General features: G+C 37.4%; 1 protein-coding gene across 6 annotated transcripts in view; it reads left to right on the plus strand.

The window, feature by feature from the left end:
* Positions 1–13,722, plus strand: part of Akap11 (A-kinase anchoring protein 11) — a 49,696-nt gene that overhangs the window by 25,190 nt on the left and 10,784 nt on the right. Inside the window, exons 6-11 of one of the 6 annotated variants that reach the window (XM_021227671.2) lie at positions 897–1,161; positions 1,695–6,159; positions 6,297–6,377; positions 8,785–8,940; positions 11,879–11,965; positions 12,668–12,714. In XM_021227671.2, the coding sequence (XP_021083330.1) occupies positions 897–1,161; positions 1,695–6,159; positions 6,297–6,377; positions 8,785–8,940; positions 11,879–11,965; positions 12,668–12,714 (5,101 nt within the window). Of the gene's footprint in view, positions 1–896; positions 1,162–1,694; positions 6,160–6,296; positions 6,378–8,784; positions 8,941–11,878; positions 11,966–12,667; positions 12,715–13,722 lie in introns of those variants that run through there. The other 5 variants (XM_021227672.2, XM_021227673.2, XM_005071031.4 and 2 more) reach the window with 5 other exon arrangements.

A 13,722-nucleotide genomic window follows, 5' to 3' on the forward strand; every position in this document is an offset into this window, starting at 1 on the left:
TTTCTGGTTAAAGATTTTCCATGTAGAATGGACAATGATGTTGTTTTCCTAAAACAGTCTTTAGTTTATTAGTATTTTTGATAATGTATAAAAGAAAAATGCTTTGCATTTTAGAAAATATGATATTTAAAATTGTATGACTAGGTTTACAATTTGGAGACCTTAATCAGCTCTAAAATGGTGTTTTGAGGTTTAGTGATTAGAATTATACCTGTTTCCTAGATCCTGCTGTTCACTCATATACTTGCTTTATTTGTTGGGACATAAAGGGTGATTAGCTGTTATATTTGGTTTCTTCTTTTTAAAAGCAAATCACTTATCAATGTGTGCATAGGAAAAACTAATGGCTTGTGTTCTTATTCAAAGCTATAAACATGATTGTAAGTTTTAGTACCAGAGAAATAAAAGTTAAAAGATAAGAATAGTTCTTTTTTGCTAGGAGGGAAGGTAACATGCTGGGAGCTATAGGAAAATGGAATAACAAGTATTAGATCCTGGATCCTGTTCTCAAGCATTCACAATGTAGTGGGTGAGTTTGGTAAATGACTAAGTAATATACATTACAAACACATACAGTAATATAGAAAAAAATTGTCCAAGAGATAGTAGGGAGAATTTAAATACATGGGAGAAAAAAAGATTGGTAAGGGAAAAGTTAAAATGCAATTTAAATAAGAATAAATATATTTCTTTAGATAATTTCATGAAAATTAAATACTTAAAAATAATTAAACATTACAGAATAAAGGACCCTTCCAGAATGCATGCATTTCTTGCAACAACTCCCTCCATATCCCCACCCTCTCCGGCTTATTTCTAGGCTTCACTTCCAGGTAATGTTTTATATTTAAACTTTAAACTGATTTTTTTTTTTTTCATCTTTCATCTCTCCTAAGAGTCATCATTCTGGAATGCTTTGTGTCATGAGAGTGTCACCTACATTACCAGGACTCAGAATTGATTTTATCTTTAGTCTCCTAAGTAAATATGCTGCTGGTATAAGACATACCTTGGACACACAATTGCATCAGAAGCACCACCTTGAGACCACTGATGAAGATGATGATGATACGAACCAGTCTGTGTCTTCCATAGAGGATGACTTTGTCACTGCTTTTGAGCAGTTAGAGGAGGAGGAGAGTACAAAGCTATATAATGATGGTGTGTGCCTTTTACTAGACTTTTTCTTCAAAATAGATTGAAGTTGAAAGTTCAATTTTTGGAGTTTTAAAGGAGACTTAGCAATTGAAATTTATTTTGAAATTTGATCCAGTTTTGTAATTTTTTTATTACAGAGGAACTAATTTTCCTGTGATATTTAGTTTCATTATTAACTGCTTTGTAATTTGCTTTTTTTTCTTCTTAGATAGTGTTGTTCAAGCCTTGTTTATTTCATAACCTCGTATCTGGAACTTTGCTGTGTTCAAATGTCAAAACAACTGGTATTAAACTACTATTTTTTCAAACATAAATGGCAATGTGCTGAGCATTCCATAGGTCATATATCTGGAGACAGGGTAAAATGGGATTGTTTTATTAAAAGGTACATTTGTTCCTGAGTGTTACTGGGAATGAAGTTTTTGTTAAATAACATAGTATAGGAAACATTTGTGATGTAAGTATTTTGTGCTTAATGTCAATTTTTTAAAACAAGTTTTCTAGACTAATGGAAGATTTTTATTCTTTTTCCTTAGAAATAAATATTTCTACACTAAGGAACCGGTGTGATGCTGCCTCTCAGACTACTTCTGGTCACCATTTAGAAACCCATGATTTTAAAGTACTGGTCAGTTATGGACCACAGAAGTCATTGGCTAAGCCTTCATCTTCAATACATGTTCTGGGACACAAAGAAACATCCTCTGTGAAAACATCGGTTACAACATCAATTTCAGAACCCTGGGCCCAAAGGAGTCTCTACAGGTCATCCAGTGCTTCAGATAAAGGCAGGAATACACAGGAGATACTTGTTCCTTCTTCTCCTGCCCATTCCTCAGAATCTGAGTGCTCAAGCCCAAGTCCTGTAATTTTTTTGGATGAAGAGGGATACCAAAAAAGTTTAAAAGCAAAACTTGAGTTGCCTGAAATCCCTGTGACAAAAGATGATGTAGAGGATTCAGACTCAGAAGTGAGTGAGTTTTTTGATAGCTTTGATCAGTTTGATGAACTAGAGCAAACTTTTGAGACTTGTCCATTTATGAAAGATCCTGGTATAGGGAAGTCATTGCAGAAGATAGGGCACAAACATGAAAAATCTTGTATGAATCCTCAGAAATTCAAGTTTGAGTGTCCAGCTCTTCCGGCTAATGTTAGAAAGCCAACTCCACGAAAACCCGAGTCTCCATATGGTCACCTGTGTGATGCTCCAGATTCCCCTCGTCCAGTGATAACATCAGAAGACAGTGGCTTGTTTAGTCCTATTCGAGCCTCTGCTTTTAGTCCTCCTGGAAGCTGTACTCCTGCTGAATGTTTTTGCCAAACAGATATTGGTAAAGATAAGAATCATGAAAATCAGGATCCTATTTATTGCACTTATGAAGATTATGCAAATAATCTTTCATGTGAAGTACTAGGCTCAGTTCTTCATACTCAGTGTACAAATGCAACGTCAGATATTAATAGTGTTAAAGGGGGAGAAAATTATACTGTAGCTTTTAAGCATGGAAATTCCGATCAAAAAAGTAAGTGTAAAAACAAATCTTCAATGATTACTGACAGCGTTCAGAAGTTTGCAGCAGATCTTGTAGGAAAAAGTTTTGGTAATGCATTTAAAGACTTACAGAAAGGAGTTTCCTCATGTACCAATGCACTGTGCCACTTTGCTGTCAAATTGACATCATCTGTTTTGCAGATGGCATTTAATGAACTTAGAAGGCAGTGTGCATTTTCACTGAAAGAACGAGCCATTGGTAGCCTGGCAAGTCTTTTGGTGAGTGAAGCCTTATCAAATGCCTTGAAAGATTTGCAGTATGTGAAAAAACAGATGTTTACAAACACAGTTGCTAGGTTTGCTGCAGATCTTGCAGAAGAGCTTGTTTTTGAAGGCATCATGGAAGTGTGTCAGTTTTCTTGTCCTCCAACACCTGCGTCTCAACAGTGTCCATCATTTGACTTTGAAGACAAAGTCGTGAAGTCATATGCCAAAGATTTGTCTGAATCTGTAATACAAGAAGCATTCATAGAGCTGTCACAGACGGATGTGACCTTCACAACAAAGGCAGCAGTTAATGTTTCAATGGGTAATGTCAATTATGTGAGTACAGAAAGTGGAGTGCCGCCTACACAGACTTTCAGACAGATGAGATTTTCCTCATCCTTTAGCAGTCAAGCAATTATGACAAAGCCAGTGCAGGAGCATAAGAAGGAGTATACAGTGCAGCAGGCCTTGTTTTGTACTTCGGGACTTGTCACTTCCATACCAGTACCTTTGGCAGGTAGTGCCCTTCTCCCGTATCATATTTCCTCTACTTTGAATCAGTCCAGGTCTCATCTGTCATCTGAGCAGAGTAAAGCAAATGATGGTTCTACCCAAGAGCACATCTCCACAGAAAGCAGTGAAGAGGAAGTGGATCGTCTCAGAGATAGCCTTCTATCTTCAGAACTCGATCCATGTAACCAGAATGACTTCAAACCAACCAACCGTGATACTGACCTACAGAGTCCTTCAAAAATAACTAGTGGCCCTGTAATTATTAGCAACTTTTCTGCAGCAATGGTACATACAATAGTCAATGAAACCTTAGAGTCCATGACAACCTTCAAAGCTACAAAAACTGTTGATGCACATGCAGATTATTTAACTAAAACAAAGGGACAAATCTGTCCTTCCATTTGTGACCAAGCAGTACCACAACAGAGCAAAGCTAGCAGTAAGGACATGTTTGCTGAGCAGTTATCAAAGTCAATTATTAAACATTCCTTGGATAAAAGCAAATCAATGCTTCCAAATATAGATAACAAAACAGTTAATAAGGAACACGTGCCTGTTCTTGGGGAAGAATCACAGTTGATCTTAGAGGAAGCTCCCAAATTTCTTGGCTTTCCAGATCACTTACCTCACTCTTCACTCTTGGCTGGAAAGCATTGTGTTCCAGAATGTAAAGATTCTGTGGGGTTTGGATTTTCTTTAGAGACACTGCCACCTTGTTCAACAATGTCAAGTCAGAAATCTGACTTGAAGGAACTTGTGAAGGATAAACCAGTGAAAAGGCATCATTTGAATACTACTGCACTTGAGCCCTTGTCTTATGGGCTGGAAAGCTCTTTCCGTCACTCACATGCTTTGTCGTCTGCAGTGCTCACCAGTGTAGATGGTTTGCATGGGGAAGATAAACAGAAAATCAGAGACAGAAATGTAATACCTGATACTCCTCCATCAACTCCTTTAGTACCATCCCAGACTAGTTCTGAATGGGACATAAAAAAACTAACCAAAAAACTCAAGGGGGAGTTAGCCAAAGAATTTGCACCTGCCACACCACCCTCTACACCTCACAACTCCTCTGTTGGTAGTTTGTCTGAGAATGAACAGAATACTATAGAGAAGGAAGAGTTCATGTTGAAGCTCATGCGGTCTCTTTCAGAAGAAGTTGACAGCAGTGAGGGTGAAGAGCACCTGGAAGCGGATGTGAAGTCAGAGTGCTCGGGAAAGAAAGTGCACTTTGCAGAAGCATTAGCTACACACATCATTTCTCTTGCAACTGAAATGGCAGCCTCTCATTTAGATCATGAAGTCACTCAAGAATCCAAGGCTCAAAACCCTCACTTAAATGTGCAGAGTCAAAGAAGTGGGCTGTCTGCTTCTTTAAATCATTCTCACACAAACATGCAGACGTGCAGTTTTGCAAGTGATCTGGCAGCTGATGTGATTGCAGAAGCCGAGAAAATTGCAAAAGCTAGAAGTTGTATGCTTTTCAGGCAGGAGAGGAACAGTTGTCATGTCGATGTTGACCAAGACAGAGCAGAAGAGAAGCTGAGTGTGGAGGATGTTGCATATCCAAGAGAAGTAGATCCGTTTGTTCTTTCATTACCACACTGTACACCAGGTCTGACGTACAGGTATCCCAGTTGTGAAAGTGTGACTGACGAATATGCAGGTCATGTCATCCAAGTGCTGAGACAGGAAGGTGGCAATGGTGAACTAATCATGGATCAGTATGCCAGCAGACTGGCCTATCGATCTGTCAAGTCAGGAGTGCAAGAAGCAGCTAAGACACTAAAAATGAAGTACAGTTCAAAAACGTTCCCTTTGCACAACTCTCATGTGAAAATAAGCAAGGAACTGTTGCTCTCAAATACAGAGCATCTCCAGGTAGATAAAAGACAAAGCAGAAGAAATGGTGAACATCTTTGTAAATACCAACCGTGTGAAAGGACACAGGCTCCGTGTGGAAATGAACTCTCTGAACTGTACAGTTTTTCAGCCTCTCTTGCTAGCATCATAACAAGAGATGTTAAGAAACAGCTGACAGCACCTATAGTTGACTTGACACAATACTCAACAGATTCATGTCGTTTTGAAAAATCTGGAAGTGTTGACAAGGGCGAGAGTATTATTGAACCAGAATTTTCAAAGTCTCATCAACCTTTGCAAAACCATGGATTCTGCCAGAATACAGGCAACTTAAGTGGACATAGTCATGGAGAGAATGCTCAAGCTTTAGAACAGTATGCTAGAAAAGTAGTGGATGACACTTTAGAGCTAAGTTTAGGATCTACAGTTTTCCACATTCCAGAGACCACAGCATCAGCAGATAGAATCACTTACGCAGAAAAATTGTCACCACTCATGAATGGTGCTTGTAGATACTGTGACCTTAAGGAACGCCATAGTTGTGCCAGAAGTCCTTCCCAGCCCCCTTTAAAACAGAGTGTGTGTTCTAGTGCTAAGCCAGGTTCACATTTAAAACGTAGTAGCATCCACCAGAAATCGAGAATTTTTCATCTTGATGTGCCTCAGATTCATGTTAATCTTGATAAAAGGGCAGTGCTTGCAGAGAAAATAGTTGCTGAAGCTATTGAAAAAGCAGAGAGAGAGCTGAGCAATACCAGTCTGGCAGCTGATAGTGGAATTGGACAAGATGGCATCAGCTTTGCTGAGAGCCTTACCACAGAAATCATGACATCAGCTGTGACAAATGCTGAGCACGCTGTTAACAGGTATGTTTCAAATTTTCTTTGGGGTCTTGTGAAATGAAAATGAAAAGTTAACTTTTTTTTCTCTGTTCATTTGTTTATGGCTTCTTATCCTGTGCATGGTTTTCACATGAAATATTTGTTTCCCAATCCCTTTTGAGGAACGTTATCATCCATTTACAGGGCTGGAAGATGAGAGTTAGAGAACACAATGACCTCAAATTGACAGAACTAAGAAACAGGTAAAATTAAAGAAACTGGTGAACTTTATTCACAGATTTAAACTAGTAATATTGACTACTCTGAGATTAAAGTCTGTTCTGGGGTTGAAGCAGCTTTCTACATGTGACCTTGGACCATTTTTATTCTTTCTCCCCTATCATAATTTCTTCATAAGAGGAGCCTAGGTGGAAGTTCCTAAGCCCTCAGTCTAGGACCTAGCACATAACTTTGCTATTCATTCTTCGGAATATTCATTTTCTTCTTTAGACCCGGCCAATAATATACCTTGAGTTCTTCCTGTAAGCTTTTTTAATGCAGGCTGGTTTTGTTCCTGTGTCTTTTCTAGCATTTGTGCTAGGCTTCCCTAAGTACTGTTCAAAGTCCATGCAGTTATATAGAGTTCTGCTTCACATTTTGTAAAGTTAACATGATTTAAGGTTGAGGAATGATGGATTCAAATAGATTATTTGCTAAGATATTAACTGAATGGTCTCACTAATGTCCCTTTTCTCATAAATGTTTGATTAATGGAGGTAATCATAATAGTAGAATATATAGTAGAATGTCACAAACCCATAATGCTCATCAGGGTGCCGTATGAATATAAAATAGGAAAGCATACTATAGAGGAGTTTTAGAACATAATATATCTAGATTTTATTTTCAATTGCTGTGAGCCCAGTTACCTAACAATCATTACAAACTCTCCTTTTAACTTCCTCCTGTGGGTCATTTTCTTAAAAAAAAAAGTGGTAGGTAAGAGGAAAAGATGTTAAATAAAATAAAATTGTGGTGTAGGATGACTGTTTGGAATACTGAACTGAGTTGTTATGTCTTAAATAAAAAGTGAGAATTGCCTAAAAAGTGGGGAGGGCAGGGGCAGCTCAGGGCTTATTTTAGGTTTTAGGGATATAAAAGAAATGGAAACAGGCAAAAAAAATCTCTGTTCTCCAAGAGCTTATATTATAGTAGAATAAGACAAACAGCAGATAAATGAGCTGAACAAGGACAACAGTGGACATGCTAATGTGGACAGGCAAAGCCTACGAGGCCTCAGCCCTACACAAAGAACTGCGGGAATGCTGAGAGTGGGAGATGTAGTCTTCCCCAGGTAAGAGCACACCAATACCAAATGGTTAGCCCTGAAATATACAAGGAATATTATGTAGAGTAAGCAGGTTGAACTTCTGTATTTAGGAATATATATGTCTTTCCATATACATATGTATGTAACAACAATTAATGAAAAAAAAGATCATGAATTTGAAAGAACAGGAGGGACATATGGGAGGGGTTGGAGGGAGAAAAGGGGAAGGGGAGGGTGATGTAATTATAATTTAAAAGAAATCATTAAAAAAATACATGTTGTGAGTTCCTTACTCAAGAAAGGGAGTATCGTTAGCAGAGGTGAGCAAGGACTGTTGGGGCCGGCTTGCATTTTTGAATTGGGAGCAGAGAAACAAAACTAATGGAGTAATGCTTAAGCCAAGAGCCAAAAGTGAAGGTAAAGATTGGGAATCTGGGGGTGCAGGGATCCAGGCAGAGGGATGGGAGTGCATGTGTGTGACACAGAGAGCTTGTGTTGCTGCTGAGTGACTTGGGGATTGTAGGTGACAAAGTGAGAAATATGAGGGGACTATACATCACGATTGCTTTGAAGCCAAAGGAAGGCTTTGATCCGAAAACTGATAGTTTTTCTCTTCATGCTTAAAGCATCACTCTTTAGAAATATGTTGAGTAAGTGTACATACATACATACATACATACATACATACATACATACATACGGCACAATTAGTATAGTTGCTTTAAATGAGCTTTGTTTTTTTTTTTTTACCATGTCATAAAGATGCAAATGTCCCTTCATTTAAATAAATAAAAGAATTGGGCTGGAGGAATGGCTCAGCTGTTAGAGGCTAGACTCTCAACCAAAAAAATACAAGATTTTTTTTTTAAAGATAAACCTTGGTTGTCTTAGAACTATGTAGACCAGGCTGGCCTTGAACTCACAAAAATCCATTGCCTCTACTTTCCAAGTGCTGGGATTAAAGGCCTGTGTCATCATTCCCTGCTAAGAAAGATGTTTCTGATTCATGTTCTGAAGAGATTTGTCTAGTTTGAATATAGATGTGGTTGATACCACTGGAATTTCAAACCTCCAGAAGGAGGCTCCTTCAGATGCAAATAAAGGTACTGTATCTTTACAAGGCTAATGACATGTAGACCTTGTAGGAAGGCATGCTTCCTTTAGATAGAGTGTAGATAAACAGTACACAGGGACATCTCCACGTAGCAAATTGGTTCTTGCTGTGCTGTTCTTCAGTCTCATTATTTGCAGATACAGTGAAGTCTTCAGAAATCATTTTATTTCCTCATCTGTGATGCTTTCATTATTTTTAAAATTATTACCATGTGCTCTTTTGTTAGTTCAAAGGAAATAGAAGATTTTCAGTCAACTGAGTCACTTGGCAGCCAGCAGCTGAATCTGAGTGTTGGTGAGGACAGTACTGGTAGCTGGTCCAACTTAAGTTTTGAGGATGACCACCAAGATGAAAGCAGCAGTTTTCATCATCTCAGTGAAAGGTAACTCTGATTTTATAGTTATGTGATAAAGGAATTCAGACTTCAGCAAAGTGAGCAGTGGATTTACATTATTATTTGAAATGTTCAACCTGGCAATCTGTTCTTACTTCTAACATTATTATTCCCAGTGTGCCTTTTTGTTTGGTTTTATTTTAATTCTTTTTGAGGGGATGGTTCTTCTGGTATATAGCTCAGGCTGGTCTTGAAGTTAAGTTTCTCCCTCAACCCCTCAGGCTGGATTATAGGCTTGAGGCTTATATTGCTGTGCCTGGCTTCTAGATGGTGTTGTCATGCGTTAAGTACATTTGGAGCAGACCTAGTGCTCTTTGGGTGTGCTGAAAGCTGACTTGAAAAAATATTGTAGATACTATTTATTTACATTTTAAGCTTTCATGGTGCTTTAGGAGTATAATTTATCACTTTAAAGAGCATTCTTTCATTAGTGAGTGAGAAAAAGGACAGGTAAGCAGCCATAAAAGACATCAAGATAGCCCTATAGTTTTCTTGATGTAAGCTAAAATAAATAGTATCTTTAGGCAGGAAGAAAGGGTCCTTAGATTTGTTCTGCTAGGAACAAAATGGTGAGCCTTTATGTAGCTTCTTAGATTAAAAATATGAAAATTGAATCGGTGATAAATAAGAGTTTTATACCTAAAGACATTTACTTCATATGTAAGTTTTCTAAGCTAACTTTGTTTATAAGAGTCATCTTTGAAATATTTTGTTCTGATGTAATTGTTTCTTACAGTCTCACCTCCGCCTAAAGGCTTTATTAGATCATAAACAATATATCACCACACCTGAGCAAAATTTAGCAAGACCCTGTCTCAACAAACCAGTTTAGAGTTGTGAAGTTATAGCTCAGTGCTAGAACACTCGCCTACATATGTAAGGGTTAGGTTCAGTTCCCAACACATCACACATACAAAATTTATGTTTAGATGAGAAGAGGTCCGAATTGGACAGCTCTTGAGGTAATTTTTGTATCAGAATATGTAGTAGTCACGAATGGAGTCAGAGCCACAATAAAGAATTTCAGTATTTTAACAACCACTGCCTTGAGAGTACACCTGCTCTATGAAAAGACAAAAGAAAAAAAAGTGTCAGTAGCACAGTGGTTCAGGAATAGCATAGGAAGTCTACTAAGTAAAGAAAAGAGGCTTTGCTTTATACTTCTATGTTGGCTCAAGGTAAGGTGAGCCCATGCTTGCTGGTTTGCTTGTGTGGCTCTGGTATAATCAATTGTTCAACAGTAACTCCTTCTGATGGAAGTGTTCTGCTTAGATGAAATATCTGTTAGCTAGCGGGAAGTAGTATTCTGTAGATTACTGACTTCACATCTGAACCACTTTGAAAAGTAGGAGCAAGATGAGGCTAGAGAGATTTTGCATTTATTCTTTCTGTTACTTACCTGTTACTTCTCATATTTATCTAATACTTACATGATGGATTTTTATTACTAACTAGATTGAAAAGTGGTTGTTAATAGAATATGGGTAAGAATTTTAATTTTGTGTTTTTCTTTGTTTAGAAAATAATTTTCTTAAAGCAGATAGGGTTTGAAATCATTAATCTCTCCCTTTTTTGTTTATAGTTGTCTGTTCTGGGCTGCTGTGTTTTCTGTGTTTTAGTTTGGCTAATGGCAGACTGGTGGTAAAACTTTGGTTGTCTTTATGGTTTTATAAATGGAATTTTATTTGTTTGAATATATGTTGAAAAGATGGCTTAGCTTTACTTTTATTCCTTAATGCATTGTAATTTGTAAAAGTTTGATACTGTTAAAGTGAAAAATGGGTGAGTAATTACGTGAGAATGCTTAGAAACTTATTAGAATTTTAGGTAATCATGACTTTGGTTACCTTGACAACACTTAACTGATGCACATGTTAAAGAACCAAAATTTAGGTTTGTATAGATGATAACTTATGGTTGACTAGCTGAGAATGGGAAGTAAAGCTGCTTATCACTGCTAACTAATGTGCTTACTAATTACCTTAATAATTAGAAATGATTAGAATTTTTAAGCTGCATCTTGAAAATTTTAATCAGAAAAAGACTATAATTTTGTTTTTGAAAAATGGTTATTTTTCTACCCCCTCCAAACACTGCTTTGCTGCAGTTGTAGATTGTTGCTTCTTTCTTTTGTCTAAGGAATAGAAGAATTTAGAGCTGTGTGTGGCCCTGCTTATTCTAGCTTTCTTCTCAAGAAAGTATGCTGTTTGCCATCTGCTTATTGTGTGTAATGTAAGAAATAGATAATTGGCATATTGATGTAATCAGATCTTTAAAATCAGAAGGCAAGGAATGTTTGAGACAGTCTCCCTCACACCTTATCATTGTTTTGTACTATTTGGAAATCCCAGAAGACCTCGGTTTAGGTCCCCCTTTCCTTTTTAAATTTTATTCAAACTGAGGATTAGGAAAGTGTATTGCCTCTTTTTGTTCTTGTTTCTTATAAATTATCTGCAAAGATTTGCCATGAGATACTACTTTTATCATGCAGTCATTTGTCATTCTAAAAATTCTGTTGTCTTAATCTGCAAAACAAATGTAAATTTAGAATAATTCTGTGATGTTTTGAGGCAATGAAAAGAATCACTAAACCAGTGATGATGGCACAGGTGTTTAATCCCAACACTCTGGAAGCAGAGGCAGGTGGATCTCTGAGTTCAAGGCCATCCTGGTCTACAGAGCAAATTCCAGGACAGCCTACACAGAAAAGGCTACACAAAGAAACACTGTTTCTGGGGGAAAAAAATCTCTGGTCTGCAACCCTGCCAGTTATCCTTTATGGAATAGCAGCGACAGTCTCTTATCTTAACCCTTTGTGGATGCTCTACTCCACTGTGGCAGCTTTAGGACAGAAGCTGTTCCAAGGAAACACAGGTAGTCTTCACTATTCATTTTCTAGTTCAGCTCTGTTCTTTTTTCCCTCCAGCAGTAATGGTAACAGCAGTAGCTGGAGCAGTCTTGGTTTAGAAGGAGATTTGTGTGAGGACAATTTATCCTTTCCAACATCAGACAGGTTGGTCCAGTTTAGACACTTAAAAACTGATGAGTCTTTCTTTCACCACTAATGCATGATGTCATGTTCTTAAGAGAGCCAATATGTATCAACCTGCTTTTCTCCTGAATTTTGACATGATTCTGCTCGATACATTTACATCTAATGAAAATTTGTACTGGCTAAAATATGACTGACATCTAATTGTAAAATGTATGACTGTTTGCATGAGTTGCTCTGCTTGCTATTTTTCATTCTACCAATGATTTCATTAAAAAGAGCTTGCTTCCTACAGGATTTCTGTTGTTTTCTTTTTTGTTTTGTTTTCCTGTGTAGTTTAATTTCATATATAGTAAGAGTAGAAAATTGTTTAAAAACATATGAAATGGCATTAGTAGAAGCAGTAGTACTTCATTATTCATGACAGTCTATGATATTCAAATAGCATATTACTTAAAACCAAATTAGAATATTTCACCTTCGTTTGAAGTAGCTTGGCTTTAAATGTCACGATAAGTAAGGGCTTCTGTAGGCACTATGTGCAGTCCCAATTTTAACATGAAATAATGTGAGAAGCAAAGCTTCCTTTTGATTGTCATTTCCTTCTTTCTAAATGTCACATGTCATGTAACATTTCATTCCTTACTACTCTTCTGAGAAGTGGTTTTAATCCATTACTAATTAAGATTTTTTTTAACTCCTTGTGTTACTTTCTTTGAAAAGTGATGGACCAGACGATAGAGATGACGATCAGGAGGATGGTGTGGAAGGTTAGTGACAGTTCGTTTCTCTGAGCCTTTGTTTGTGTAAGTCTTTATGGTTTGTATTTATGCCACGTACAGATAGGTTTTTCCATTGTTGGTATCAAACACCACAAATCACCCTGTCTCAGAAACACAAAGTTTGAGGACGAAGTCTAGATATGTTTTCTCTTCAAAATTAAGTCTAAAATCCTTATTCACCTTACAAAATTAATTTATCATAATTAGAGCATATTATTTATTACCCTGTTCTTTAGTTACTTTTCTTGTGGGTTCGACAAAGTGCTTGCGAAAAGGGAAGGAGTTTCATGCAGGGAGCATGGCAGTGGGAACTGGTGGCTGGAGGAGGGGCAGACAGAAACCAGCTGGAGCAAAAGGTTATTCTTCTCCAGCGGAGCCATCCCACTAACTCAGATTATTCTGTAGAGATACTTTTAAAGGTCTGACTTTATTTTATGCAGATGGATGTTTTGCCGACATCTGTCTGTGTAGTACGCCAGAAAGGAGCATTAGATTCCCCTGGAACTGGAGTTACAGCTATCACGTGGGTGCTGGATGTCAAACTTGACTTTTCTACAAGAGCAGCCAGTGCTCTTTAACTACTAAGTCATCTCCCCAGCCCTTATTATCATTTTTAGAGTTAATGATGCCCCAGGCAAAAGTGGCACATGCCTTGAATCCCTGCACTCAGGAGGCAAGGCAAGCAGATCTCAGTGAGTTCGAGGCCAGCCTGGGTTCCAAAGCTACAGAGAAAACACTGTCTCAAAAAACAACAACAACAAAAATAGTAATAATAAATAAATACAAGAATTAGTGCTTGTCTAGGTAATGTTTCGTTTACTTTTGCTCATTAATGTGTTGGTCTTTAAAAGTCATATACTTTTCCCTAATAACTCTCTTGAATACCATTGTTTCAGAGGCTATCTATGTATATATGCATGCTGTATTATTACTTAGTTATTATTATTAATTATTACCTAGTTATTACTTAACTACCTTTGCCGAGGAATGATTAAG

Source organism: Mesocricetus auratus, unplaced genomic scaffold (genome assembly GCF_017639785.1).
Source record: "Mesocricetus auratus isolate SY011 unplaced genomic scaffold, BCM_Maur_2.0 Super-Scaffold_2245, whole genome shotgun sequence".
Classification (NCBI taxonomy): domain Eukaryota; kingdom Metazoa; phylum Chordata; class Mammalia; order Rodentia; family Cricetidae; genus Mesocricetus; species Mesocricetus auratus.